Source organism: Chrysemys picta, chromosome 9, assembly GCF_011386835.1.
Source record: "Chrysemys picta bellii isolate R12L10 chromosome 9, ASM1138683v2, whole genome shotgun sequence".
Classification (NCBI taxonomy): Eukaryota; Metazoa; Chordata; order Testudines; family Emydidae; genus Chrysemys; species Chrysemys picta.
In genome coordinates this window covers 45,826,198-45,853,671 of record NC_088799.1, presented here as the reverse complement: position 1 = coordinate 45,853,671, position 27,474 = coordinate 45,826,198, and the positions used below count along the sequence as shown (strand labels likewise).

At 44.5% G+C, this 27,474-nt stretch overlaps 1 protein-coding gene across 9 annotated transcripts in view; it reads left to right on the top strand.

Annotated features, from left to right (window-relative positions):
* Positions 1 to 394: 394 nt before the first annotated feature.
* Positions 395 to 27,474, top strand: part of YEATS2 (YEATS domain containing 2) — a 73,797-nt gene continuing 46,717 nt past the window's right edge. For 6 of the 9 annotated variants that reach the window (XR_006175212.2, XR_010590126.1, XM_005282471.4 and 3 more), the window contains exons 1-11: positions 395 to 532; positions 1,056 to 1,338; positions 2,619 to 2,736; positions 6,870 to 6,967; positions 7,071 to 7,163; positions 10,944 to 11,186; positions 16,195 to 16,310; positions 18,143 to 18,304; positions 20,515 to 20,626; positions 23,502 to 23,546; positions 25,097 to 25,283. Coding sequence is in view for 7 of the 9 variants with exons in the window: in XM_005282471.4 (XP_005282528.2) it covers positions 2,637 to 2,736; positions 6,870 to 6,967; positions 7,071 to 7,163; positions 10,944 to 11,186; positions 16,195 to 16,310; positions 18,143 to 18,304; positions 20,515 to 20,626; positions 23,502 to 23,546; positions 25,097 to 25,283 (1,156 nt within the window). In the remaining 2 variants the exon portion in view is untranslated. Of the gene's footprint in view, positions 533 to 1,055; positions 1,339 to 2,618; positions 2,737 to 6,869; positions 6,968 to 7,070; positions 7,164 to 10,943; positions 11,187 to 16,194; positions 16,311 to 18,142; positions 18,305 to 20,514; positions 20,627 to 23,501; positions 23,547 to 25,096; positions 25,284 to 27,474 lie in introns of those variants that run through there. The other 3 variants (XM_005282470.4, XM_042853545.2, XM_042853546.2) reach the window with 3 other exon arrangements.

Below are 27,474 nucleotides of genomic sequence, written 5' to 3'. Positions count from 1 at the left end.
TGTGACAAGGGCGCGTTGCCTTCCAGGCGGTGTGCAGAGCCGCATTACTCCTTGCAGGGCCCTTCCTAACAAGGAGACTGGGTCCCCAAACTCTACACTGGCCACGGCCATCCTGTGCCTGTCTGGGGACTTTTCCTGACCCATTCCCGGGGTCTCCAGCTGAGCAACCCGAAGGTCACCCAGGAGCAGCGGCCCGCTGGAGAACATCTGGCTGCGGCCCAGACCCCAGCGGGTCAGGGGAGAGCTGGGGCCGGGCTCGACCTGTCCTAAGCCACAGACGGGCTGGGGCTGGTAGCGGCTCAGCTACGCCCGGCCCAGGCGCCACGGCTCCCATTGGAGCCCCGCGGAGGCCGCCCCGCCCCTTCGCCGCCGTCCGCCTGCGCGGCTCCCGCCCCTCGCAGTGACGGGCAGCCGGAGCCGAGCCGAGCAGGTCGCTGGGCCGATGGCGGCGCTCGCTGCGGCGGCTGCTGCACAGGGCGGCCGGGGGCCGCGCTGAGCGCTCGGGGCCGGGCGGGGCGAGCAGCGGACCCCGGTAGGCGGCGAGGCTGCGGCGCGGGGCTGGGGTAGCACGGCGAGGGGACAATGCGGGGGCGGCCGCATGGCTCGGAGGCAGCAGGCGGGGCCTGCCTGGCGCCCTGGCCCCCGTGCAGGCTCTGCAGGGGCAATAGCCCCCGGGCCGCTGTCCTGCACCAGGGGGCGCCCCGGCTCCCGCCCCTTCTTGCCCTGGGGCTGCCGCTGTGCCGCGCTAGCTCCCCCCTGAGTCTGGGTCGGACGCGGGTCGGGTCCCTGAATGGGCAGGGGGGTTGCGGTACGTGCAGCTGGGGGGATGTGCGAGCCCCTGGGCACCCCATGCCGCCCCGCAGCCAGGAGACACAAAGGTGGCAGCACGTTTGCCTCCTCAACGGGCGTCGTGAGTGGCGGGGGAGGGTCATACCCTGTTTGCAAGTAGCCATGTTCTCCCCAAATCCAGGGGTCCGGGTAACCTCGTGGGGCCCTCGCTCTTTCCACATAAAGATCACTTAAGCATTTTTTCCCCTTTCTCACTTCAAATTCAGGTCTTGTCAACCCTGCAACCTCTAAAGGCACCTGGAAGACTAGTGGTAACACAAATCACAGTTGAAAGCTGAGGAATTGAAACAAAATAACTTTTATTCTGACTGTTTAAAACGGCTTTTGTTAATGTCCGTTTAACTGTGGCAACAAAGGGGACATCTGTTCGAGATTCAGCACTCCACTCCTTGAAAAAGGGCAGAGAGTTTAAAATCAACATTGGACACCTCCCACACGTTCCCTAGCAAAGGCAGGGAAACCAGACTTTACATTCCTGATATCTCAAAGGTAAAAAATAAAAGCACATGCAAAATGTTTCTCAACTGTACCTGATTGTGAAAGGGCACTCATTTTAGACTTAGTTACAGCTGACACAAGCATACATGCTGTCCTATCATTTTTTCCTGTAGATTTAATTTCAGATTTCTAATGACTTGTTTACATGAGAAACTTTTCTAGTTATACAAGTATAACTCATCTTGTGAACTCTCTTATTCTGGAATAAGAATGGTTTTTTTGGGTTTAGTTTAAGCCCCATCCAAAGCAACATAAGTGAAACTGGAAAAAGGCATTCTCATTCTGGAATAAAAGTATCAAATTAGAGAGTTATACTTGTATATCTGAGGTGGCTTAAATTTGTCCGTCCCCCCCCCCCCCCCCATAACTTTCCTAGCTTTTTCTGCTGGTGTTGCTCTCTTTTGATCTCTGTTGCTTATTTGGACCTCAGCAGATTCACAATTATGTTTGCCTAGTTTGTTGATACCAAAGAATGAATCAATTTGTGTTGAACAAATTACTGTATAATAATTAAGTGATAAAGAAAGGGGATGACAACTGACATACTGATGAGAATCCTAGCTTTACTAGAATTGGGTATTAATCAGTTAATCCAGACAAATTTGGATCTTCTCTAAACACTGAAGAAGGAGACACTCCAGTGATAAGGAATTGGATGATTCAGAGGACTAGAAACAGGATTTGGTGACTTCACTGTAGTTGGTAGCGAACATCCCTCACTAGCTTGTGGGAGAAAAGTTGGTGGTCTCAAATTACGTCTGACTGGGCAAATGTCCCTATTGCAAGTCCATGACAACTGACTTCTTTGTTAGCAGTTTTGGCAAAGGTGCCAAGAAAAAAACAGCATGGAAAGTGAGCTTCATTCTCACCTGTAAAGATTTTCCCTCCAGGTGAGGGATGAGCTATTTTACTTTGTTGTAGCTGTTCAGTGGCAAGATAGATAACGTCCGCTTTCTAGCCTGCCATCTCAGTATAAAATTTACTTTTAAAAGGTATTACTGCCTGTGTTTATAGAGAGAAACAAATCTGGAGCTGCACTCTTGGATTGTATAGTAGTGCGTAACAAAATTGGAACGGGAACGATGCAGAGTTTTGGGACCAGCTGAGCAGTTTGATAAATCACAACTAGGAGCAATAAGGGAAACAGCCATTCAAAACATAGCCTTTCCTCTCTTACTGTTTGTAGGGCAGACTTCCCCTATTAAATCATGTGGCTTTAGAGGCCTGAAGTCAGTTCAAGTGTCAATGGGATTCTTTTTTTCTACTCTCAGCGAAGCAGTCCAACTACCATGTCTGGAATCAAGAGAGTGATTGAGGAGAAGGACCCGGACTATGAGGAGATTTCAGTCACACATCCAAATAAACGTCACAAAGCAGCAGAACAGTCAGGTAGGAACTGTGTGTCATAGAATCTTATGGAAGATAAAACTCTCCATATACTGTACCCTATGGAAAACTGCAGGCATTGAGCTCTATTAACTGAGCAGACGAACTAGCATTACATTAGAGTTATAGTGACTACAGATGATAAGGAAGTAAGTAATGAATGCACAGAATCTGGGAGAATTCTTTTGTCGGCTTAGTGCTATCTGTACTGGGGCTTATGTCGGCATTGCTACATCTCTGAGGGGTGTATATTTTTTTTGCACCACTGAGTGAGGTAGCTAGATTGACCTAAGTTTTAGGTGTGGACCAGGCCTAAGTAAAGAAACAAGGCAGTGCTGACAGACAATGCATAAGCTCACAGGATGCAATTGGGTAGCAAACCATAGCTGGGAAGAGAAGGTTGTTGCCAATGTTTAGAGGTCTGACTCTTGCAGAAGAGGAGACAAATGATCATAATTTTGGGCAGATGAAGCCAATGAAGTGAAACTTGGAGAAGCAGAGTAGGGGAGAGAGACTTGGGAGAAAGAGGCAGACAGGGAAGGAAGGTAAAATTGATGGAGGAAAGCTGGATGGATGGAAGAATACAGTGGAGAGTAGAGAGGAAGCAACAGGGTGAATGGGTTTGCATTCAGCACAATGGAAAATGCTCAATTTGGGAACAATCCTATTGCCTGGCAGCTCTGGACAGGTTGAAGCGTTCTCTGGGCAGGTGAATGTCACATGTCACAGGATGTGGAGTGGGCTGAGCAGCATCGGGCATAGCAACTCTGAGCTGCTAGTGGGAGGGCAGGGGATCAGAAGGGATGAGTGGAAGTAGAGCAGAAGGAACAGAACTGTCTCTGGTATATGAGGAAGCTAAGGAGCTGGAGCAGAGCAACTGAGCTGCCGGGAGTGGGGGAAGATGTTGACAGCTATATAAGTAATGCCTTGGAGGTGAGACTAGGGGGAAGTGCACTACTGGGCATGCCTGAGGCAGAGATTTAGTTTGAATGTACTTGTCAGGTCTGGTCTACTTTGTTAAACTGGTGCAAACCCCTGTGTAAACAATCTCCTAAATCTATTTAAGCCTGTCTTATATTGATTTTTAGCTTAATTTGGTAAGCAATCAGTGTCAGTTGAAGTCAGTTTAGGAATGTTTGTGTGCCCTGGGTTAACTAAGTTGGGTTTTAAATGGATTTACATTAAACTAGTGCAGCTTTGAATGTAGACAAAGTTTGAATGTTCTGATCCGAAGTTTGGGTGAGTGGGAGGAGGAGAGATTGATCTGGACTTTCAGCTACTGTCAGTTAACTTGAACCCAGTTACTTTTCCCGAAAAGGTAGTTTAATTTTCCAGCCAGGCAAGAGTGCCATGTTCCGTTTGTAACATATTGCAGAAACTGAGTTGTGGGCTGATGTAGCTTGAGTTAAGGGCACCCGTAAGGAGATCACAACAGCCCAATTTGTGGGCACCGTATTTCCTTGATGGACTCAATCACCATTGTGGCTGAAGTCTCTAACTTTCAGTTTCAAGGAGAGTAACTCTTAGTATTTGAGGCTTTGCAAAAATTAGATGATGCCATGCTGGGACTTGCATTAATGAAAGACTACACTGCCCTTTATATCCAAAGTTAAATTACTTTGACATGGATGTCTTACTGTGATACCAAGCATCTGATGCCATACTAGAGATTAAGGTGTTTGAGTGGGTCTCTGGCTTCACAGTGAACTATTGTTCTAATTGATCATTGGGCAGTAGTGAGTAAAACTCCACCTGTTTCTTATTGTGAAACATGTCCGTTAAATTGCAGTTCAATCAGTTCCATTTGCAGAGAGGCAGGGATATTATCCACATTAGCAACAAAAGGATTTTCAAATAGTCGAACATCACTTGTGTGTGACTTGAATTCAGAAAATCTGGCATCAAAATTCTCATCCAGGAGGTCCAGTAATTTTACCATTTGGGCATACGGAACCGGAACACTAATGTTTTCACCGCGACTAAATTTTTCACAGGAAGGAAAGTGAGATAGTGTTCCTCTCTCCGAGTGTTGTCACAAGAGTTTTGGTTTTGCTTGAAAGGCTTTCACATCTGAGTATAATGGGAAACAAGCCTTTTTTTACCTTGCAATTTCAAATTGAGATAATTCAAATGGCTTGTTAAATCTTTTAGAGTTGCCAAATCCCACAGCTACACTGGATCTGAGAGTTCAGATACATTTTTAGACTTTTCATTCCTGAAAATACTGATTTCATTCTGCAAGGTGAAGAAAAGTTTGAGCACATTTCCATGATTAAGCCAATGTACCTCACTATAGTACATCACATCCTCATATTCTGAATCAGTTTTCTTCAGGAATGTTTGAAATGAGCAGTGATTCAACCCAGGTGCTCTAATCGAGTTTACAATGGCCACCATGGTTGTCATTACATTTTCCAAGTTCAGAAGTTTTCCACACAGAGCATCATGGTGAATAATACAATGCAACACCATTGTCCTTTCAGCTTTGCACTAATCACAAGCCTTATACACCAGACCAATCAGTCCAATCTTGTGGCTTACCATGTTCTTAGTGCTGTCCATTGTTGTTGCGGCAAGTTGATTCCAAGACAGACCAAGTTCCCTAATAGTATGGGCAAATCTCCAAAACGAGTCTTCACCAGTAGTTTTTCCATGAAGTGTCTGGAGCGCCGCAAACTCCTCAGTGACTTGAAATGCCTTGTCTATTCCACAAATGAAAATTAGCACCGTCAGTAATGTCATTGCTTTCATCCAAAGCCATTGAAAAAAATCTCACAATTTTGGATTTTCTCACAGATTTGTTCTTTTAAATCTTCACCAATATCTTCTATTCTTCAAGTAAAAATCTGGCGAGACGGACTTGCCGCTTCAATAAGGTTCCTTTTGTCAGGACACATTTCCTCCATAACCAGATTCATACAATTTTTTATGAACTCCCTGTCAGAAAAAGATTTACATTTAGTGCCCAGTAAATACACAATATGGTAGCTTGCCTTCACTGCTGATGCATTTTCTTCTTCTTGTATTCTTAGCATTTGCTGTAAACTTCCAATCTCTTTTTTCAAAGACATGATCGTTGCAGTTTGTGGTGCATCATACTTTTCCCTGTGTTTTGTGTCATAGTGTCTCTTGATGTTATATTCCTTCCACACGGCGACTGTTTGTTTATAAATGAGACATAATAATTTGCGTTGTTGAGGACAAAAAAGAATTGATCGGTCCACTTACCTTGAAAAACATGACGTTCAACGTTCACTTTCCGTTTTTTTTTGTTGGAGGCATTTTCACTCATCATCTGCATTTACCTGCCAATCAAAAGTATTGCATCTGTGGCAGACTACAGCTAATCTGTGCATGTCTGAAGGTGTCTTCCTGAATTTTTATAGCAACAATCACTAAAGAAGTATATGTTTCAGTGGTCTGGTTAGTCTACAGCTGAGCTGTGAATGCAGAGTGTTGTTATTTACAGGCTTGTGCTTATATGAAACATGACACTTTTTTTTTATTAAACCCATTCTTTATTGCATTTTTTGAAACTTCCTTGTGTAAACTAAAATGATATATACATGACAAGAAATGCTAATAAATCAGCCGTTAATATATTATGTTGAAGCAGGCCATGGGCCTTATGAAATGTTCTGGTGAGCCGAAGGTTGGTCACCCCTGCTGTTTATCATAGTAGGATACAGCCTTCCCTTTCCCATCTATAGACTTCTTTTTTGGTGTGTGTGTGGTTCTGCCCCCTCATCCTCTCTGTATTGTGTTTGCATATTGATGCATATGTTTGTTGTATTCTAATGGCTATGTTGCAATGTGAGTGGCATTTTGTTCTCTTTTAATATTTACTTCTTTTCAGATCTAATAGTAAACAATGTCTCATGACTGGTCTCCCACCTCAGTGCTTACAAGAATTAAAAAAAAACCTTGTAAAAACCAACTTATAGACCTATTTTAAGAGAAATTATGTTCTGGTGCAGACCAGAAATAAAAACAAATTGGCACTCAGTGCTAGAGATCCCTTCCATTGTGTTGTGCTCAGTTACCGTAACCTTTATTTTTCCTTCTTTAACATTTCTTTTCACGTAGAACCTCTAGGATTGAACTACCCTTTTATTTTAATGTGCTTTTTTGAACAGCTCGAGATGCTGCTGTACAGAAGATTGAGACAATTATTAAAGAGCAGTTTGCTGTTGAAATGAAGAATAAGGAACATGAGATTGAAGTCATAGATCAGGTATAAAGGTCTCTCTTAAAAAGAGAGAAGTTAGAGGATCAGGAAGTATTGAAAAGTGCTGCAATTGCAGTACTTTATAATACAGTTTCTCTTCTTTTTATAGCGCCTGCTTGAGGCAAGGAGGATGATGGATAAGCTTCGTGCCTGCATTGTGGCTAACTATTATGCTTCTGCTGGTCTCCTTAAAGTTGGAGAGGTAAAAATTTATTTTTGGAACAATAAGACTGGAGAATATTTGCAAAGTTAGACTGCATAGTTTAGCTGCTGTGTAGCTTTCCTGTTTTGCTTTTGTGGTACAGTCGTAAATGCTTGAAAGCTGAACTGCAAAACAAACGTGGTAACTGAATTGCACACAACTTGTGCTGCCACAAAACGGGCTGCAGGGGCATTCAGCACAGACAGATTTTAACTAGGTCGTTAAATTCTTTCATTCCAGAAACACTGTTGCCTCCTCTCCCTGAAAAACCATCACCACGCTTGTTTTATTTTCTGAAATGTAATGTCTTTTCTACAGTGCTCATCACCACTGTATTAGTACACAGGACTTTGCAACGATTAATGAATTTATCTGTGCAGTACTCTTTAGAGCAGGACCGTATTATCCCATTTTACAGAAGAGAACTGAGGTAGAAGAGGGATTAATGGTTTATCCAAGGTCACAGAGGGAATCTGGGAGACTTGGGAGCAGAAATCCAGATCTCCTGAGTCCCAGTCAGTGCCTTAACTTCAAAACCATCCTTCCTTTCACACATGGGGCCCACTGTATTTATGACTTCACAGAATAATACCTGCAGTGAACCAGGGAGTAATAAATGGGAGAAAATGAATTTAGAAACAGCTAGTTAAAACCCATGCTATGTGCCCCTATGGTCTAGCAAGTTGGAGTGTCAGGACATATGCCTGGGTTTAACTCAGGTTTTGTTTTTGACTTTCAGTTCACCTTTAAATTGCTAATATTTTGATCTGAGTTCTAATAAAGAATGGAACTGCTGTGTCAAACTTCAGGCATGTGGATGGAAACTATGGGTTTGCCTTACCTGCCTAGAGAATACCCAGATGCATGGTTCTACTCAGCGGGGGTTTCTTGTGTTACACTAGTATCCTATTAGCACTTTCACACGGCTTTTTAAAGTTTTCTTTTTAAAATCTAACTTGCTTTTTGCCTCTTCAAACACATGTTGGTCAACTGGTATGGACAGAGAATTTGGTGGTGATGGGAGGAATGTTTTTTCTGGATTTCTGTGTTGACTATTCTTAATGACTGAGCCACTTCTAATCTTCAAGTGCTCCCTCTAGTACCACAGGAAGGCACATTAGCAAGGGGTTTGTACTGTCCCCCTCCTGCTTTCTGTATCTGCTCTATCAGTTTCTGTATCTGCTCTATCAGATGGAGAGTTTTTCCCCCCAATTTATCTGAGAGTCTTACATGCTTCACACATATTACGTTCACTTCAAAAGTTGCTCTTATTCTTAAGAAATGTTCACAAAAGTACAGCTATTGTCCCTGTTTTTTTTCTACAGCTTTTGAGTTTGTGCTGGGTGCTGAAGTTCGGGTACATTTCTGATTGAATTAGAGTTTTGTTCAACGGGTCTAATTTGCATGTTGGCTAGACCAAAGCTCCTTTAATTTTACAAGGCTGATAGATTTTTTTGCCATCCATGCAATGTTTTAAGTAAGAGTTAATACCAGTTTAGTTTTATCGGCAGCTACCATAGTTTCACTGTCATGTCTAGTAAAGTGTGTCAGTCTGTTGTAGTTTAATTCATTGTGTTCACTTTTTAAATAGCTATGAACTTCCAGCAAGTTGTGTTTACAAGATGCTTGATCTGCTGTAATTTAAAAAAAAACCCAGCTTTTCTGACCGTGTGAACTTACTGCAGTACAGATGGGTTTTGAAGTTTATAATTAAATATGGTTTCAGTTATTTACTTAACTTTTTTTCCTGAAAATTAGTATAATCTGTTTGCTTAGAGGAGAACAAACAAAACGGGTTTTTGGTTATTTGCTCTTTTGATGCACAGAGAAGGCCCAAAAGTTTTTTCATGGAATATTTTATGGGTAACTGGAGAAATAGTAGGATTATTACATCGCAAATACCAAGGAAGGTCAAAGCTCAGGATTCAGGAGGGGAAGAGATTGCCAGTCAGAGGCAATTTCTACACTAGCACTTTTGTCTGTGTAACTTAGTTGCTCAGAGGAGTGAATAAAACACCCTTCGGAGCGACATAAGTTACACTGACAGAAGCACCAGTGTGGACAGTCCTCTGTCCACACTGATAACTTGGCAGGAGTTATCTCTCCCACCGACATAGCTACAGACGCTCTTTGGAGGCGGTTTAATTGTGTCGACGGGAGAGATCTCACCCATCGGCATACAGCGGCTACACAAACGTTCTTACAGCTATACCGATGCAGCTGTACTGCTGTGTCGCTGTAAACTCGCTAGTGTAGACATGGCCAGACTGTCTAAAAAGTTTGTTTTAATTAGTGAGTATTTGAGGGAAGTGATTATTCCCTTCTATTCGGCACTGGTGAGGCTACATTTGGAGTTTTGTGTCCAGTTTTGGTCCCCCCGCTACAGAAGGGATGTGGACAAATTGGAGAGAGAGTCCAGCAGAGGGCAACAAAAATGATTAGGGGGCTGGGGCACATGACTTATGAGGAGAGGCTGAGGGAACTGGGCTTGTTTAGTCTGCAGAAATGAAGAGCGAGGAGGCATTTGATAGCAGCCTTCAACTACCTGAAGGAGGGTTCCAAAGAGGATAGAGCTCGGCTGTTCTCAGTGGTGGCAGATGACAGAACAAGAAGCAATGGTCTCACGTTGCAGTGGGGGAGATCTAGGTTGGATATTAGGAAACACTATTTCACTAAGAGGGTGGTGAAGCACTGGAATGGGTTACCTAGGCAGGTGGTGGAATCTCTGTCCTTAGAGGTTTTTAAGGCCCAGTTTGACAAACCCCTGGCTGGGATGATTTAGTTGGTGTTGGTCCTGCTTTGAGCAGGGGGTTGGACTAGATGACCTCCTGAGGTCTCTTCCAAACCTAATATTCTATGATTCTATTTAACACAATTGCCTAACAAACAGTTGGGAGGAAAGAGCTTTATTAGCTATGGGATTTTTCGAAAACACTGGCCTTACGCACTGTTGAAAATCCTATCCCCCAAAGATTCAAACCCCCCACCTCTTCAGTTCAGGGCTGAGAAAGTTATTACTCCAGTTCTCTCTCTCTTCCAAGGAGACTTCCTTGATGAGGCAGATTTATATGCTTAAAGTTAAATGCAAGCAGGAAAAAGCCTAGGCTGCCTTTATACATAATAAAAAAGCCAAAAGAGGGGCATTAACCCATTGTTGTCCTTTGCAGGTCACCTATAAAGGGACTCTGTTAAGGAAGGTAGGTCTAAGATGAGATCTAGTATGCCTGGTTTGGTTTGCAGGCATGAGCAAGCATGTGACTCGTGACCCTCTGGTTACATTCTGTGAGCAGGCAGGGCACTGATGCATGCAGCTTGTCTTTTAGTCGTTTGCAGACTGCCAGTTGTATGAAAAATAGGAGTCTAATGCATTTAAATACCCTGCCTGACCACAGGAATTGAGCAGCATACACGGTGTGACCTTACCACCTGTGTTATGAGAAAGTACATGCCTGCAAGTCTAAAGAAGCCAGTCTTGGTTTAATGTCATCCTGAAAAGTAGTCTGGGTACGTTGCAGTGCTCAGTTCAGGGACCAGATAGATTTTTTTTTTTTTTTTTTTTTTTTTGGGACCAAGGCATCTGTAGTGTTGGAGAAAGTTATTTTGACCCTCTTTCCTTGAGCAGTAGTCAGTTTTTCAATATCTGTGGTGCATGCTTTATCTGTGATTAAATATTGGTTCTTTGTTTCTTTATGCTGATACTCTGCTCTTATTTTCTGGCCTAGGCCCAGTTTTATTTGAGCTGGAAAAAATAATGGATCTGCCTGGACTTTATTATTGCAGGGAGCCAAGACATGTGACTCTATGGTTTTTAATCATCCCTCAATCAAGAAGTTCTTGGAATCGCCATCCAGATCCTCATCTCCTGCTAATCATGGATCAGAAACACCATCTGCTAACCATTCAGAAAGTGACTCATTATCTCAGCACAATGACTTCCTCCTGGAGAAAGACAATGGCAATCTGGACATGGAAGAGCGATTGGCAAACAACCTGGATCAGAGACCAAGCAGGAATACCGGAAGGGTAACGTAAAGCTGTGAAAAGGGGGGTGGGCAGAAGGACAGAAGGTGTGTGTGGTCCCAGAAATTCCTTCCCAACTACGGGGGGGGGGCGCCTGTGCCAGCGTCAGCAGGGGAGCAGAGTGAGGAGTATATTTTTCTCAACCCTGCTCTCTGGGAATATGTCTACGTTGCAATAAAAACCCATGGCTGGCTTGGGTCAGCTGACAGGTTGGCAGACTGCAGGGCTATAAACTTGCAGTGTAGATGCTGGGACTGGAGCCCGGGTCTCGGTGCCCAGGCTTCTTCCCAAATGTCTATACTACAATTTTATAGCCCTGCAGCTCGAGCCCTCTGAGCCTGTGTCAGCTGACCCAAGCTCTGACACTCAGTAGGGAAGATTTTTTTATCATGGTGTAGACATACCCTGGGGGTCATTCCATGCCCCACCAGCAACTTGTTCTGTTGCCTTTAGCTGATTGTGCAGACTCACTGAGGTTAGGGCTTCACTGCAGAGTTAACTCCTCTCAAGTTAGTCTAGTTCCAGTGAGAGCGGCCTCGCTGCGAAATAATGCTTGAACTGCACAGAGTGATCGGATTGGCAGCTAATAAGTTAGACCAGCGGTTCTCAACCGGGGTACATGTGCCCCTGGGAGTACTCAAAGATCTTCCAGGGGGTACCCAACTTATCTAGATGGTGTTTCTCAACCTGGGGGTTACAGCCCCCACAGGGGTCGAGGGCTGAGTTTAAGGGAGGTCACAAGTGCAGGGCCAGCAATAGGGGGTGGCAAGCAGGTTATTGACCCACGAGACCCCAGGGTTGCATGCCAGAGAGGGCCCCGTGAAGCTAAGTCACATGCTTCAGCCCCGCTGCCTGGGTTCAGACTTCAGACAAGGGTCACAAGTGAAAAACAGGCTCAAGTATCGCATTGAAATGTAAGTACAATATTCATATTCCAAATCAATTGATTTTATAATTATGTGGTAAAAACAGGAAAGTCAGCAATTTTTCAGTAATAGTGTGGCTGTGACGCTTTTGTATTTTTATGTCTGATTTTTATAAGCAAATAGTTTTTAATTGAGGTGAAACTTGGGGTATGCAAGACAAATCAGCCTCAGTACAGTACAGTAGTCTGGAAAGGTTGAGAACCACTGAGTTAGGCTACAGATCCAGTTAGCACATGTTCTCTAAGGCAGGGGTTTGCAACCTTTTTCTTTCTGATACCCCCCCACATCATGCTATAAAAACTCCAGAGCCCAGCGGGAAACGGGGGGCTCTGGGCCGGGGTGGGGAGGAGCTCAGGCATAGGTCTAGTTTGACTTTTATTTTGGGTGGGCACAGACCAGCGGGGATCAAGCCAGTTCCGCATGGCAGGGTATGTGGAGAGAGCACCGCCTCCACCCCCGACTCACTTCAGCGGGCCACCTACCAGTCTTGGTTGGGGGTGGGGCTGCAACCAAAATTTATAACTCAAAGGTGGGGGGGGGCTCAGCTCAAAAAGTTTGAAAACAGCTCAGGGTGCAGGGAGAGGGGTACCTAAGGGCGGTGTGCAGACACAGGGGTAGCTCAGGGAGTAGGGAGGGGATAGCTAGGGGCTGTATGCGGGCAGGGGGATAGCTCAGGGGGCAGGGAGAGGAGTCAGCCAGTTTGATTTAAAAGCACCATCACACTCAAGCTAGAAGGTTTGTTTGTGAACGGAACTCAAGTTAGTGGCAACACTTGAGTTAACTGTGCAGTGAAGACAACCCCTGAGAGGGAGGGGGAAGTTTGTGGCTCCCAGCAGTGTTGTATCCAAGTGAGCATCCAAGTTGTCTTGCCAGTCGGTGGCTTTCTGTTGGCACATTGCTGGGACCCTCATTGTTTTGGTTGTGTCTGTCAGTGGTGCAGCTGCCTGGCTGCTAGTTGCTATGGGAATTGCATCACTTACAACAATTCTGAAGACTTCATCTACTGTATCTGAGTTTTGGTCTGCTCAGCACCCCTTCAGATAATATGATACTAACTGGCAGGGGGTCTTCATTGATTAAATCATCCTGAAGGTGTTAAAGCAAAATCATCTCCTTCTCTCAGGAAGGGAGGGAAGGGGGAAAAAGCTCCCTTTCCTATAACAAGCACCAATTGTTCCCCTGTTTTCAATGTGGTCAGTTGTCAGCTCACTTCCTTCAGAGAAATAGAAACAAATTAATTCCCTTGCTTCTGGGGTTGCAAGTTAACAAATTAACTCTTCTCTGAACAGTAGCAAACGGTCCCTTCTCCTCCAGAGAAACAGATTCCTCGGAAGCAGCCCCAGTTAACAACCCTGCACAGTAGAAAGGGGAATCTTCTTGTCTGTACCAAGCTGCTCCTCTAGGAAGTCATAATTAGCCTAACTTGCCATCCATTTCCTTTCTGGCTGCAGCCAGAATGCTGCCAGCAGGGTGGGATCTGTTTTTTTCCCCCACTGTTCCCAGGAAAATGTTCAACTCTTTTATAAATTCCTGGACTTAAGCTTATGAAGAATCAATAACATCTTTTCACCTGAGGATCTCGCAGCCCTTTTTCAAATAAGAACTAAGACTTACACCATACCTGCGAAGCAGGCAGTACTTATTACTGCACCCATTTTACAGAAGGGAGTTCTCAGACTTGCTCAGGGCCTCACAATGAATTGGTTGCATAGCTGGAAAAGAAACTTAGGAGTCTTGATTCCTGGTATTCCCCTCTCCCACTCCCCGGCCCTAACCACTGCACAGCATTGCCTAAACCAAGGCATGATGGTTTAATAACACATAGACTAATAGAAATGATCCAGATCTGCCAGAAGAGTCATGTAAAGAGTCTCTCCATTTCCAGCAGGAAAAAAATCAGAGCCATGTAGTTACTATTATAGCAGAATCTCATTAATCCATACCAGTGATGGGTTGACCCATTGAAGATAATTGAATTCTGCAGTTTGGCGAGTAGCAGTAACCAATGATGGAGATAACTGATTCTGTATCGCACATGAAGTTGAATAATGCCGAGTGGAATGGAGTAGTATGCTGAGCATGCAGGGAGGCAGACCAGCACCACCAGCCAAGTAGCAGGGCCCCAGCCCTGTTTTGGAGAGTTACTGACTGCCAGAGAGTAGCCAGATGGTGACTGAGTGCCCCCCAATTAGGCTGCAGTAAGCCACTTACTTTCCATGACAGGATCTCTGGGATCACTGGTCTGTTCTCCAGTGTAAACAGCACAGAATCCATTTTTATTGCAGACATGTGGTTTGTCAGATTACTGAAGACCCTACCACAGCGGTTCTCAACAGGGGAGCCCATGAGCCCTTTCAATGGGGCTGTGGGGCCCTGCGGCTAAAACCTAGAGTCAGATCTCCAGCACGTCATGCAGGGCTGAAGCCAGGAGCAGCGGGGCTGGAACCTCGGTGCTCCCCACAGAGCAGAAGCTCTGAGCCCAGAGTTGGGAGGTGGTGGTGGTGGGGGGGGGGGTGTTTCCTCCCCCTCCCCCGCCAAAAAAAGAAAAACACTGCAAGAGCAGGGCAGCTCCACCCCCCCCCCCCCACAGACACACACAATGCCCCCCTCCACCTCCTTCTCTCTCTGCCCCCTGGCCAGGTCGGAGGCAGGAAGCCAGAGCTGGGCAGTGTGGTATAGCTGCTGCTCTGGCTGGGTTGCCATGGAGCAGGCAGCTGCGGCATTCCCTTGTCTCCTGTTACTGCTGGTGCAGGGGGTTGAAGCTGTTCCTCAGCTCCCAGCCCCCCTTTGCTCACGCAGCCAGTAAGAGTCACAGGCGTGGAGGACCTGTGGCTGGCAGAGCCCTCGGGGAGCAGGGACCACAAGAGAGCCCTCTCGGCACACAGCCCCTAGCTACTCCCCTGCACCCTGAGCTACCCCCCTGCCCACACGCAGCATCTGGCTACCCCTCTCCCTGCACCCTGAACTGTTTTCAAACTTTTTTAACTGAGTCCCCCACCTTTGAGTTATAAATTTTGGTTGTGCTTCCCTATTCCCCCCTCTCTCCCCCAAAAAACCCAGACTGGTAGGTGGCCTGAGGTGAGTCAGGGGGTGGAAGTGGCACTCTCTCCACGTACCCTGCCATGCGGCGCTTGCTCGATCCCTGCTGGCCCGTGCCCACCCAAAATAAAAGTCAAACTACACCTATGCCTGAGCTCCCCACCCTGGCCCAGAGCCCCAAGTTCCCCCTCCCCTGCTGAGCCCTGGAGTTTTTATAGCATGTTGTGAGAGGCCTCAGAAAGAAAAAGGTTGAGAACCCCTGCCCTACCATATTCTCAGGGCAACATTTTCAGCCAGTCAGAGCCCAGAAAAGTATCTCTAGTCCCTTTGCAAATGACACCGAAGCACATACTGGTCCTGGACCTGATTACAATTTTACCTTCTCTTGTAGATTTGTCCTTCAGTTAATAAAAGATTGGTACAAGATCACTTGGGTTGTTTATGTTATACCTGATGATTGCTGCATGTTGACTGGCTTTATCTGGATGTTGGTACTCTGTTGTTATTGACCATCATTCTAAGTGGGGTGGGGCCAAATTCTTCCACCAGACATATATCTGGCACGTCCATTGAAGTAATTGTAGGCCCGGGGGGGGGGGGGGGGGGGGGGGGGGGGGCAGAATTTGGTTCTAGGGATCAGGGCTAAGATTTTAAAAAACAGCTAGTGATTTTTGGATGCCCAAGTTGAAACTCCTGAAAGGGGTTTGATTTTCAGACACCAGGTGCTCAGCACTTTCTGAAAATCAAGTATCTTTAAGGTATCTTGAGGTGGCCATCCAAATTAATTAATTGCTATTATAAAATATTGGCCCAGACCAATTGTGTATGTCAGATAACTGGACCCCGGCTTTGCCATATAGTGTTCATTTGCTGTATACATACGTTACTTGAAAATGGGCAGTTAGCAATTTGAGTGTGTCTGTTTTAGAATGTTTTTTTTATTGGTCTTTCATTTTAATTGTGTGGGTTTCTTTTTAAACATCAGCTTACTTTCTAGTACCAAGTCTGTGTTTGCAAAGTTGATTTTTGCTTTTTTCGCCCTTCAGGACACTTCTGGTGTTACAAGCTCTCATAAAACAGGCCAGCGAAAGGCAGGTCTGTTAAATGATGAAACTTCACGGCTCTATGTGAAGAAAACAATCGTGGTTGGCAATGTCTCCAAGTTAGTATCGAAGGTCTTACTAATTGTCTTAGTTGTTAGCCATTGAGTTGAATTGTGGATTAAAATTAGGAAGCAGCTAAAATTGAGGCACACTCCAAATGATAGCTATACCAGCACTCCTACTCCAGTCCCTCCTTATTGGCTGTGGGGTGTGAGCAATAGCAGTTGTGGGACCCAGGGCTAGTGCTTGTCGTAATAACAGTTGTGGAGTTTGATTCTGCACTTGCTTCAAAACTAAGTTTTTAGAAATTATTTTGACACATTCAGTTCTTCCAGCCCCACCACCTGTAGCACTAGGCCCGGATCCTGCAATAGGATCTGCCTGGGAAGCCCCTGAGACCCCACAGGCTCCAGTTGCAGGATCAGAACCCTGCTTTGGTGAAGGTAGGAGTCAGTATTTGATGGGATGTGGTTCAATGAAGCCAGGATAGAGCTGGACTAAGACAGTAGCACTGAGCTACTACGTGATTCCCACCATGATAAGAGATGCAGGCTTAGTTAGTACCATAGTGCTGTATGGTAATTTTTGGAAATGTCATTGAATTAAGATGCAGACAAATTAAGGAAATGTAATTTCATGATTTTTGTGTCAGATTGAGCATCATTTCTGTCAAAACTCTTGCAAAGCCACTTAATTTTGTCAGTAAAGTTCTGGAAATGGGTGTGGTTAAGCATAGTGCAGGCATGCACTGTGCGAATGCCCTTGCATCCTATTGCTAGTGCAGCTCACCTCTGGCAAAAACTAGTTAAAAAAACAAACAGTCACAAAAATGTTGACAACTCAAAACTTATTTTTAATTCCATTGTTTTCCAAAACCATTCTATTTTTCATTTTCCAGAACATGTTAAATATTTTTTTCCAAAATCAGAATTTTTCAAAAATGGGATTCCTTTATTCTGTATTAGCAAATTCCCCCGTGTGACTATGATGACTAATCAAAAATTGACAGTATAAAAAGGATGAAACCAGCCCCAAAATGGGGGAAGGGAGAGAATATACCTCATTTATCAGGATCACCAAAAGTCTCATTTTTTTTTATCTAGAGTTTCTGGAGACTTTTTTTTTAAATGGGAAATTTTAAAAAAGAAATTGAATGTTTTCTCAACATTGAAGGCTGAGTTTTGATGAAAAAAATGTTTTCATTTTGGAAAACTTTGAACAGCTCTACTTCTGGCCATCAGCCCCAGCTGCAGCAGTACACGTGTCAGGTTTTTTTCCCCCGGAGTAGAAAGTATCAAATTAGTGGTGAATGTTGGATGTTGTTTTTCTTACTATTAGAGATGGGTTTTAAAAACACCCGTAAACAACGAGAAATCTGGGTCCAGATCTTGACTTTGTGGGTCAAGCCCTGTAGTTTATTATAAATTAAGCTTTATGTATATATTATGCTTGATTCTTACCAATCTGGTATTTGAAAAAGATTCTTCAAGGTGATTTACATCTCCAGAACTGTATGAAGAGGATTTGATAGGTAAATTTCTCTCACTGGTGAGGGATTAAAATTAACCCCTCCCCCCCCAATTAGGAAACCAGGATTAGATGGTGGAAATTTACAAAGAGCTATTTCACACAAAGGGTAGCACGTATATATTGAGATACCAAGGAGTGCAGTTAAAGCAAAGAGTATAAGTGTACGTAAGAGCCATTCAGATTTGTTTCTGGATGAGGGGGTTTGGAGGGTTTGATGAAATGTTGGACGATGCAGTTAAAATGCTCCAAATATTCCCAATAGTATAGGCATAAATTAGCCTTTTACTGTTCCTAAAACTTTCCAAAAAGAGCGGAGCAAAATCTTTTGTGTATGTAAATTTATTTTTACTTTTTCTGCCAGGTATATTCCTCCTGACAAGAGAGAAGAGAACGATCAGTCAACCCATAAATGGATGGTGTATGTACGAGGCTCTCGGAGAGAACCCAGCATAAATCATTTTGTCAAGAAAGTCTGGTTCTTCCTTCATCCCAGTTACAAACCTAACGACCTGGTGGAAGTCAGGTAATCAAGAACTACTTGAGTCTTTGAGTTTGTCAGGATTGAAATACTGAAATTCTCAGAAAGAATAGCACCTTCTTTTTATGGCTGCATTGTTGGTATTTTAGTTTAACTTCTAACTTGGCTTAACTAGCTAATTCTCCAGGTGTTTGTCAGCACTTGCTAGTTGTGTTTCGCAAGTCTGCAGCATAACATACCAGGTTGTTTTAACAGATTAAAGAGAGCCTTTTCTTTTGGAGAGAAACTTGAAATGCTGTATTTCATATTAGCAGCATGGACTTGTGTATCTGTTATTTTCATTACATCACTTACATTGCAAGTCTGGCTGCATGCCAGACTAAACGTTCTCGCCCACCCAGTCCAATGTGAAAAGTTCATTTTCTTTGCCAGAGTTTTTAGAATTCCCATTTGTTTAAAGATACTTGTGTGTTTCAGTAAAGAGCTTTTTTCTCAAATGCCTTTCTCCTGCTCTCGCTTGTGGCCAACTCATAATCTTGGGTTTAACCTCATGCTTTGAGGAATGATTACAATAACAGCATGGCTGTGTTGACACTAGAGAAACACAGTGCCAAATGTAGCAGTGTCAACATTCCCTCCCCAAAAACATTGTTGAAAAATATTGCCCCACTGAGGTCAACAGAGTAAACTACAGGATTTTCCTCCCACAGTAGATTTCCACTCAACTTTCTGCCACTAAGTTATGGGCATAAAACACTCAGATTGATTAGGAAAGTAACTTTGATGTACATTGGCCTCAGTCCTTCTGCAGGACTTGTCTAAGCAAATTTTAAAACACTGGTGTGAAACCACTGTACGTGGGATTTTTATAGGATCTGTTCCTCTCCCTGTCCCTTCTCTCCATGTCTGGGGCTATGGCCTGGTCCCCACTAACCCCCCACTTCGGACTAAGGTACGCAAATTCAGCTACGTTAATAACGTAGCTGAATTCGAAGTACCTTAGTCCGAACTTACCGCGGGTTCAGACGCGGCAGGCAGGCAGGCTCCCCCGTCGATGCCGCGTACTCCTCTCGCCGAGCTGGAGTACCGGTGTCGACGGCGAGCACTTCCGGGATCGATCCCAGAACATCGATTGCCTGCCGCCGGACCCTGCGGTAAGTGAAGACGTACCCTTAGTCTACACTACCATGGTAAGTCGACCTACTCTACGCAATTCCAGTTACATGACTAAATCGACGTACCTTAGGTCGAGTTACCACGGGGTCTACACCACAGGGGGTCGTTGGGAGAAAATCTCCAGTCAACTTACCTTACTTTTCTCATCTATTTTACTTTTTACTAGACCTGTTAAATCGCCCGCCAGTGGATCGATCTCAGAGCATCGATCCCGGCTGTAGTGTAGACCTGCCCTTAGAAAGAACTATCTGACACCTATTTTCCCTTTTTTCACACTTCCTCAGTGAGAGTGCTGTGAAAATGAGGTTTAGGCAAATAGCATGCACTGTTCATTCCCTACATTCCTTCCCTACTAATAAATTAACAGCCCTCATTCCCATCATTGATTTATGACCTGGAAATCTGCATACATGCCAGTATCCTTGAGACTGCATTGCTCCTGAGCAGTCAGGGTTGAAAGGCGTTGGGGGGGCAAGGCTGGCTATCTGTCCCAACCTCAGGGACTGATATAAATTAAATAAAATTCCAGGCTGATATAAATTCCTATCGTTTCTTCTTTTATAATAACCTCTCTAGCATGCATCCCTTCAGCTGGGACATACTTCCTATAAAAGGACAAACCTGCACTGGCAAGAGTATGGGTCCAGAAGTATTCAGGGAAGGTGGGGTTCAAAATGTTGCTTTGGTCTTATCTACCAACACTATAATAATGTGTTTTCTGACTAGATAGATTGTAGGAGGGAAAGAATGATAACTCTGCTCGTGACAGTGTCAAATGGTACTGATTTTCACTGGTACTGACCATCTGGCATCATGCAGCTATTTATTAAGGAACTGACTCTACTACTGTCTCTTCTGGCACAACATTCACCATTTTGGCATCATTTTCTTTTACCTTCCCCCATGCACAATGAAGATGTCTCTGTGGCTGTCTACATAGACTGCATGTTCTCTCTCTGGTGGAGAGTGGGATTGAGGATAATTAGCAGCCAATCGGGAAAGCATTCTTTTGTTTGAAGAGATGAATGTGGAAGTTGTAGTGCGGGTGTCTGTAATGTGAATTTCTGTTTTGTTTCCAGAGAGCCTCCATTTCATTTAACCAGACGAGGCTGGGGAGAATTTCCGGTGAGGGTTCAGATTCACTTTAAGGACAGTCAGAACAAAAGGATCGATATCATACACAATCTGAAGGTACTTAAATAGAATGGCTGGTACAGAGGGTGATAGAGTATGCAAGAGAACCTATGGAATGTGCTGAGTTTGTGGCCTTTCTCTATTGTATTTGCTTACCACTGACATCTGACTAGGGAGTATATGAGATAGAGATGGAAAATACAGCAAAGTTGGTGACATCAGCCATATAAGAGGTGGCGTTCCATTGGGGGCCTCCAATGTCTAAGAAGTTGGAATTGATTCTGCCCAGAGAAGAGAAGTGTTTAGCTGCTCTCCCCTGTGATTTTGGATTTTTATCATCTTCTCATCAATTTTAACTTGCTAGGCTTTTAGCAGGGGCATCTTTCTCTACATAAGGAGTGGTTGTTCTATTTAGTTCCTTCCCGTGGTCTTACCTGCAGCTACCAAGGATCTGCAGCCTGACAATTTGGCTTATCCTGTTCCTGAAGGGTGAAGAGGGAAAATCCAGAATCCTCATTTGTTTCTTATGGGCCTGACTCTTCCAAAGGCTCTTGAGTTCAGAGGATTAATGGGTGCACAGCACTTCTGAAAATGGCCATTACTTTTCTTTTCTTTTTAATTACTTGAGCTCAACCCCAGAAGAATTCAATTACCCTTCCTTTTTCACTATTTTTAGTTGTCGTCAGAACTTTGTCACTGCACTATTATTAGTTTGACTTGGGTCTTGTCTATGTTAAGGAAAGTCTCACCAGTGTAACTACATTGATGCACACTCATGGTTTAGGCATATGGAAAGTTTGAAAACTTTCCATCCAGACTGGTTTTTGATGGAAAATTTGTGGGGGTTTTTTGACTAAATGAAACTTTTCGCTGAAATCCTGGAAAATTGAAATAATCCAATTTTGAATTGCCACTGCTGCGCCTCATGGGAGCTGTAGATGGGATGCCCCATGCTCCCCTTCTCTGTGGGCGGGCTCCCCAGCTGCACTGCATCACGGTAGTGGATCCTGGCCACATGCCTGCCCTTATGCACTGCCTCCCCTTACCTTGGGGAGAGACCCTAGTGCATTCTGGAAAATGTCATCTGGCCAGTGAGCCTGGCCTATAGAAGTGAATGGGAGCCTGAAGCAACTGAACTACAACTCCCTTGAGGCACCATGGCGGTATTTCAGAATTGAGATATTTCTGGCTTTGTCCAAAATATTCTTGACTTGACTTTCCAACAAAATCTCATCTCCACCTAGCTCTAGTAGACTTGCTACGCTGCTGAAAAGTGCAGTTTACGGTGGTGCAGCTTACTCTGGTAAATAAACCAGTTAATTGGCATCAGTGTAAACCAGGGGTCTCAAACACGCAGCCCGCGGGCCACATGCAGCCTGCAGAGCTCTTCCCTGCAGCCCGCGGGGGGGCCCCCCCCCAGTTACTTGCTGTTGCCGCCAAACTCCCCTCCCCCTCACGTTATTTTATGTGGCAGCTAAGCTCCCCCTGCGCTGCTCCCCAATGTTTGGGGCCGGGTCTCTCCCCCGGCCCCGCCTGCTGCCCCCACGCACCTCCCCGAGTGTCCCCCGGCCTCACTTGCTGCCCCTTCACTGCCCCGGAACCTGCAGCTCACCCTCTGCTCTGCCGGCTTCTGGCATCACTTGCTGCTGCAGGGTCCTAGTGCCCCCCTCCACTAGGGTCAGTGCAGGCTGCCCTTCCCCTGCCCTAGTCCTGAGCCTCTCCAATGCCCCAAACCCCTCATCCCCAGCCCCACAGCCCTCACCCCTGCACCGCCTCCTATCCCCAAACTCCATCCCAGAGCCTGCACCCCCACCCCCTTACCCATCCAAACTCCCTCCCAGAGCCTTAGGCAGGTGGGGGTGGAGTTTGGGGGGGGGGGCAGGTTTTGGGCACCACCAAAATTTCTACAAACCTGCCACCCCTGGAAGAGGCAGAGCAGGGGTGGAGTGGTAGTGCAGTGGGGGGGGGGGCTTTACTGAGTGTGTATTAAAACAGCTTGGAGGAGGAGGTGGTGAAGAGACGGGGCAGGGGCGGGGCCTCATGGAAGGGGAGGAGTGGGGGCAGGGGCAGCGAGGCGGGGTGTCAGTGATGCGGCCCTCGGGCCAATGTACTAGTCCTCATGTGGCCCTCGCGGTCATTTGAATCTGAGACCCCTGGTGTAAACCCTGCTTTGTGCCAGTAGATTGTGTCTATGTTAAGAATTTGCACCCTGGTGCATATGTCCTTAATGTAGACAGGGCCTTAGTCTGCTAGCATGAGTTCTTCTGAAGTTTGTATGGCTCAGGCAGTTTCTGCTACTGGGTTCTTCTGTTGGCTGGTGTCAGTTTTCATTGAAACTTCCTGTCTCTTATCTACTGATAGGACACTGGGTAAGGTGACCTTAGTGGTTTAGTTGGCCTGAGGATAAACTAGCTAAGCAGTAACAAAAATCCCATTTAATGATCCTGCTGCATATAATTGAGATTGTTTCATATTTATTTGGATTTATGCAAAGAATAAAAAGGACACTTGTCTAAGGCTAGTCATTTGTACCTTAAATTAATTTTATGTCATTAATTTAATTTAAATTAATTAGGATTTTATTCTAATTAATGCAGAATGCCAACCTCCCCTCCCCCTACAGATTTTATTTCACACTCACTCACACTCACACACCCCCACACCCCTTTCCCTCCCTCCCCCCCATCTCCCCCGGCAGCAGCATGGTTTTTCTGCTCACTACAAAGTGCAAATGTTGCTACTTGCCAAAGAATGTGATCTCTAGCTTTGGTAAATTTGATATGTCACTGCTCTGCTACAGAATCACAGTTTATTTTAGTTAGGAACTTGCTGCTGTGTTACTATTTCATAAAAGATTAGTTGTAAACTTCAGCTAAAATATTAATATTTTAACATGTTGTAATGTACTCTTTCATCTAATTGTTTTCCACAGTTGGACAGAACCTATACTGGCTTGCAGACACTTGGTGCAGAAACGGTGAGTTACTGAGCTGTAGAATGGAAATGCTTGCTGTTATATAAAATCTTTCATGGACTGTGTGTCCCAGAACACTTTGCAAAGTAAGAAGTTTAGTACTGGAATTATAGTGGCTGTAGCCAAGTAAAATTGTACCATAGTTGTAACCTTTCATAATAAAAGCATGGAAACTCTTAAAAAATGGCTGCGTAGGAAGTAAAAAATATTATGCTTGTAGTGAACCCACAAACTCTTCCACCTTTTATTTAGTTGTGACACTCCGAGCACCTTTTCCAAACCTGAAGAAGAGCTCTGTGTAGCTCAAAAGCTTGCCTCTGTCACCAACAGAAGTTGGTCCAATAAAAGATATCTGTTCACCCACTTTGTCTCTCTAATATCCTGAAACCAACACAGCTATAACAACCCTGCAAACTACCTTTTCTTGTAACCATAGATTAGATTTGTATTACAACATGAGATGATAAAGCAATTCTGGGAAGTGACTTGGTTTGATGCAGTGCTCGTTCCCTGAAGTCATTGATGTTTCATCTTCGTTATTTTCAAGAGAAATGCATTCAGATATTTTTAAGAGAAGCAAACTTTCCACATATAAATAGTGTATGTGTGTATTTGTTAGAAGATCAGTTGAATGAGCTTAACATAAAAACAACACACAGAAAATCTAGCACACAAGTATAAAAATGAGTTACAGAAAGGAATGAATATAGAGGTAATAGCCAAAATAGAGAATAGTGAAGTCAGTGGCCAGCAAATGAACTATCCTGTTGATTCACAATGATTTTATGACTTGTTCACTTTTAGCCATAGTTGGGTAAACTCCTTCCTATTGTGCTTAGTTGACTGTTTTCTGCAGTATAGATGGCAATGTAATCTAGTGGTTAGAGCTCAGTACTGTGGGATTAAAGACAAGATTCTATTTTAGACTTGGGATAAGTCACTTAACCTCAATCATAGTCTACTATCTCTAATTTTGATTTCTCCCCTCTGTTTTACTAAGTCAGAAGATTTCTGTGGAGTTGCATGATCTCAGCTTTTCACTCAGCGAAGTAGATTTTAATATGGGTTTTCTCAAGATAGTGAGGAACATTTTTGAAGAGTAAACAAATGCTGTAGTGTATGCTTCAAGGGATTTCCAAACCAAGCGTACAAGGTTAGCCCTTAATCCTGCATTGAGATCTGATAGGCACCCTTGCACCTATGTGGAATCCCACTGACTTTAATGGGACATCACATGGATTAGTTGTTCAGGATCCTGAGTTTGTGGGAACTTTGCCTGATGATGTTTACTGTTCGGAATTCTGTGCAGAGGTAGATATGTGCTATTTTGTTGTGGATATTTAATATCACAAATCATTGTATTTTCCTAGGTTTTGTTGTAGGCCTGATCCTGCAAGACATTTGCCCATGCAGCCTCTTTTGAAATCAATGGTAGTTTCATGTGCAGAGGTCTTGCAGGCTTTGGTCAAATTAAGGCATCCTAACTCATGATATTTGGGCTGCCAATTGCCAAGTGCATAACTTATCATAATCCTTTCACCTCTTTCTGGAAGGTAGTGGATGTTGAGCTACATCGGCATTCTCTTGGCGAGGATTATCTCTTTTCCCAATCTTCTGAATCTGACCTTTCTGATGTCCCCACGTCTTTACCATTACCACTAAGTATACCAGCGCCAGTGAAAGCTTCTTCACCAATTAAACAGTTACTTGAGTCCATTCCAGATGCTTCTGTGGAAAAAGGTAAAGCAAACTGGTATTTGTGTATTCTGATTTTGTTTAAAATACGTGGCTAGTACTGATGCTGGGGCTGTCACTTGTAATGGGTTTTTGGTTTACAAGTTACCACACACCTACTTCAAGCTATGTTGAAATAGACCATAAATCATCTGACTGGCACCTGGCTGCCAAGTGTATTGAGGAAGCAACAGGCTTGTGACAGAAATTGAATTCAGAGAAGTATTATTTATCGAGTTCATTGAGTAGGCCAAACTCGGGAACAGAAAAAGCTTTATGCAGCACATACACTTGGAAAGGGCGACTTGGTGAATAGTGCTTTCAGTTCTGATCTGTGCACTTCAGATAATTTAGCCAGGTGATCTTCTCAACCTGTTTAAATGTGTGAACATTTCAGGCATAAATGTACATTTGTGAGTGCTGGGATTGTCTGGTATCTGCAATTGTGTTGGCTGCAGAAAAGGACTGCCTATGAAGGTGTTAGGGGAGTGGGAAGGCTGCAGTATTTATATGTCCCCCGTTGTTTTAGTATCTGAGCATCTCCCATCTTTAATGACTTTTATCCACACAACATCCCTGTGAAATAAGTGATGTTATCCCCATTTTACATTTGCGGAGCTGGGGGGCAGAGACAAAGTGACTTTGCACGAGGTCCCCAAGGAAGTCAGTGGTGGAACAGGGGAAATGAAGTCAGGACTCCTGATTCCCTGGCAAGCGCCTAACCACTGAACCATCCTCTAGTACAGTTGTTCCCAAACTTTTTCATGCCATGATCCCCTTTGGTGCTCACCTCTGTTAACACAACCACCAGTGGTTACATAAAGGAGGGGGGTTGTTGGAGAACGACCCTACCCTGCATTCACCCCACAACAGCAGCTCCTGTCCTGCAGGGCTGGGCCCAGCTCTCCACTCTAGGTGTTTCATCCTAGCTAGGTTAGGCACATACGCCTCTCCGTAGATGGAGACAGAGGGACTGATGTCCCAAACCAAAGTGGCATTGTGACCCCTTATGGTAAGTTACAGTGCCAATCAAATGTAGCCCTCCGCCCCTCTGTCTCTGAATTTGATTGGTGTTGCAACCTAGCGCATGGTGATTCAGTGCCACCAGGTTTGGGACATTCGCCCCTCTCCGTCTGTGGAGGGGCGAATGTGTCAAGCTTCAGTGGTGTTTTCTTTCTTTCTTTCTCCCCTCCCCATCTCCCCCCCCCCCCCCCCCCCAAACGTACCATCACCTCCCCTCGATCTGGGGGTAACACTGATCTAGGGCCTTCTATCCAGGGATGCTGAAACACTTCATAAACATTAATTTTGCCGCATTACATCCCTTTGAGTCAGGGAATTATCTTTGTTTTACAGAGGTTAAGAGAGTTGTCCAAGGAAATGTGTCAGAGCTGGGAATATAACTCAGATTTCCTAACTTCCAGTCTGAGCCTTAGCCAGAAGATCCTCCCCCTTTGAAGCAAATGCCTTCACTAGGCTTAAATAGAGCAGTTTTTGCCATACCCTCCATGTTGTCTGCACCTTCTGTGTCAGTCATGATTCTCTTACTGTTGATAGGGGATTTCAAAGTAAGGACCTAGACTTTTGTTACTGCTTGAGCAGGAACATAATTCCCACTTTCAGGGGCTGTTCCTCTGGGATAATCTTAAGTGTTCTGAGCACTTTCAAAAATAGCTGCCACTTTTTCTTTGAACATTTGAGCAATCTTTACTTCTGTGTATCTTACAGAAACTTCCATGGGCCAAATAGCCTAAATTAAAACACTCTTCCTTAAACATGGTTTAGTCTTACTTAAACACCAATTTTTTGCACCATTAAAGCAGAGTAATTTTCTGTTATATAACAAAAGCTACCGTGATCCTGCCCTACATTCAGGCTTAGACTTTTAAGGCCAGAAGGCACCATCATGATCATCTAGTCTGACCTTCTCGCCCATCACAGGCCAGAGAACCTCACTCGCCCACTCCTGTAATAGGCCCGTAATCTTTGGCTGAGTTACTGAAGTCCTCAAATCTTGATTTAAAGACTTCGAGTTACAGAGAATTCACCATTTATACTAGTTCAAACCAGCAAGTGACCCGTGCCCCATGCTGCAGAGGAAGGCAAAAGAACCACACAGTGTCTGCCAGTCTAATCTGGGGGGTGGGGGAATTCCTTCCTGACCCCAAATATGGTAATCAGTTAGACTCTGAGCATG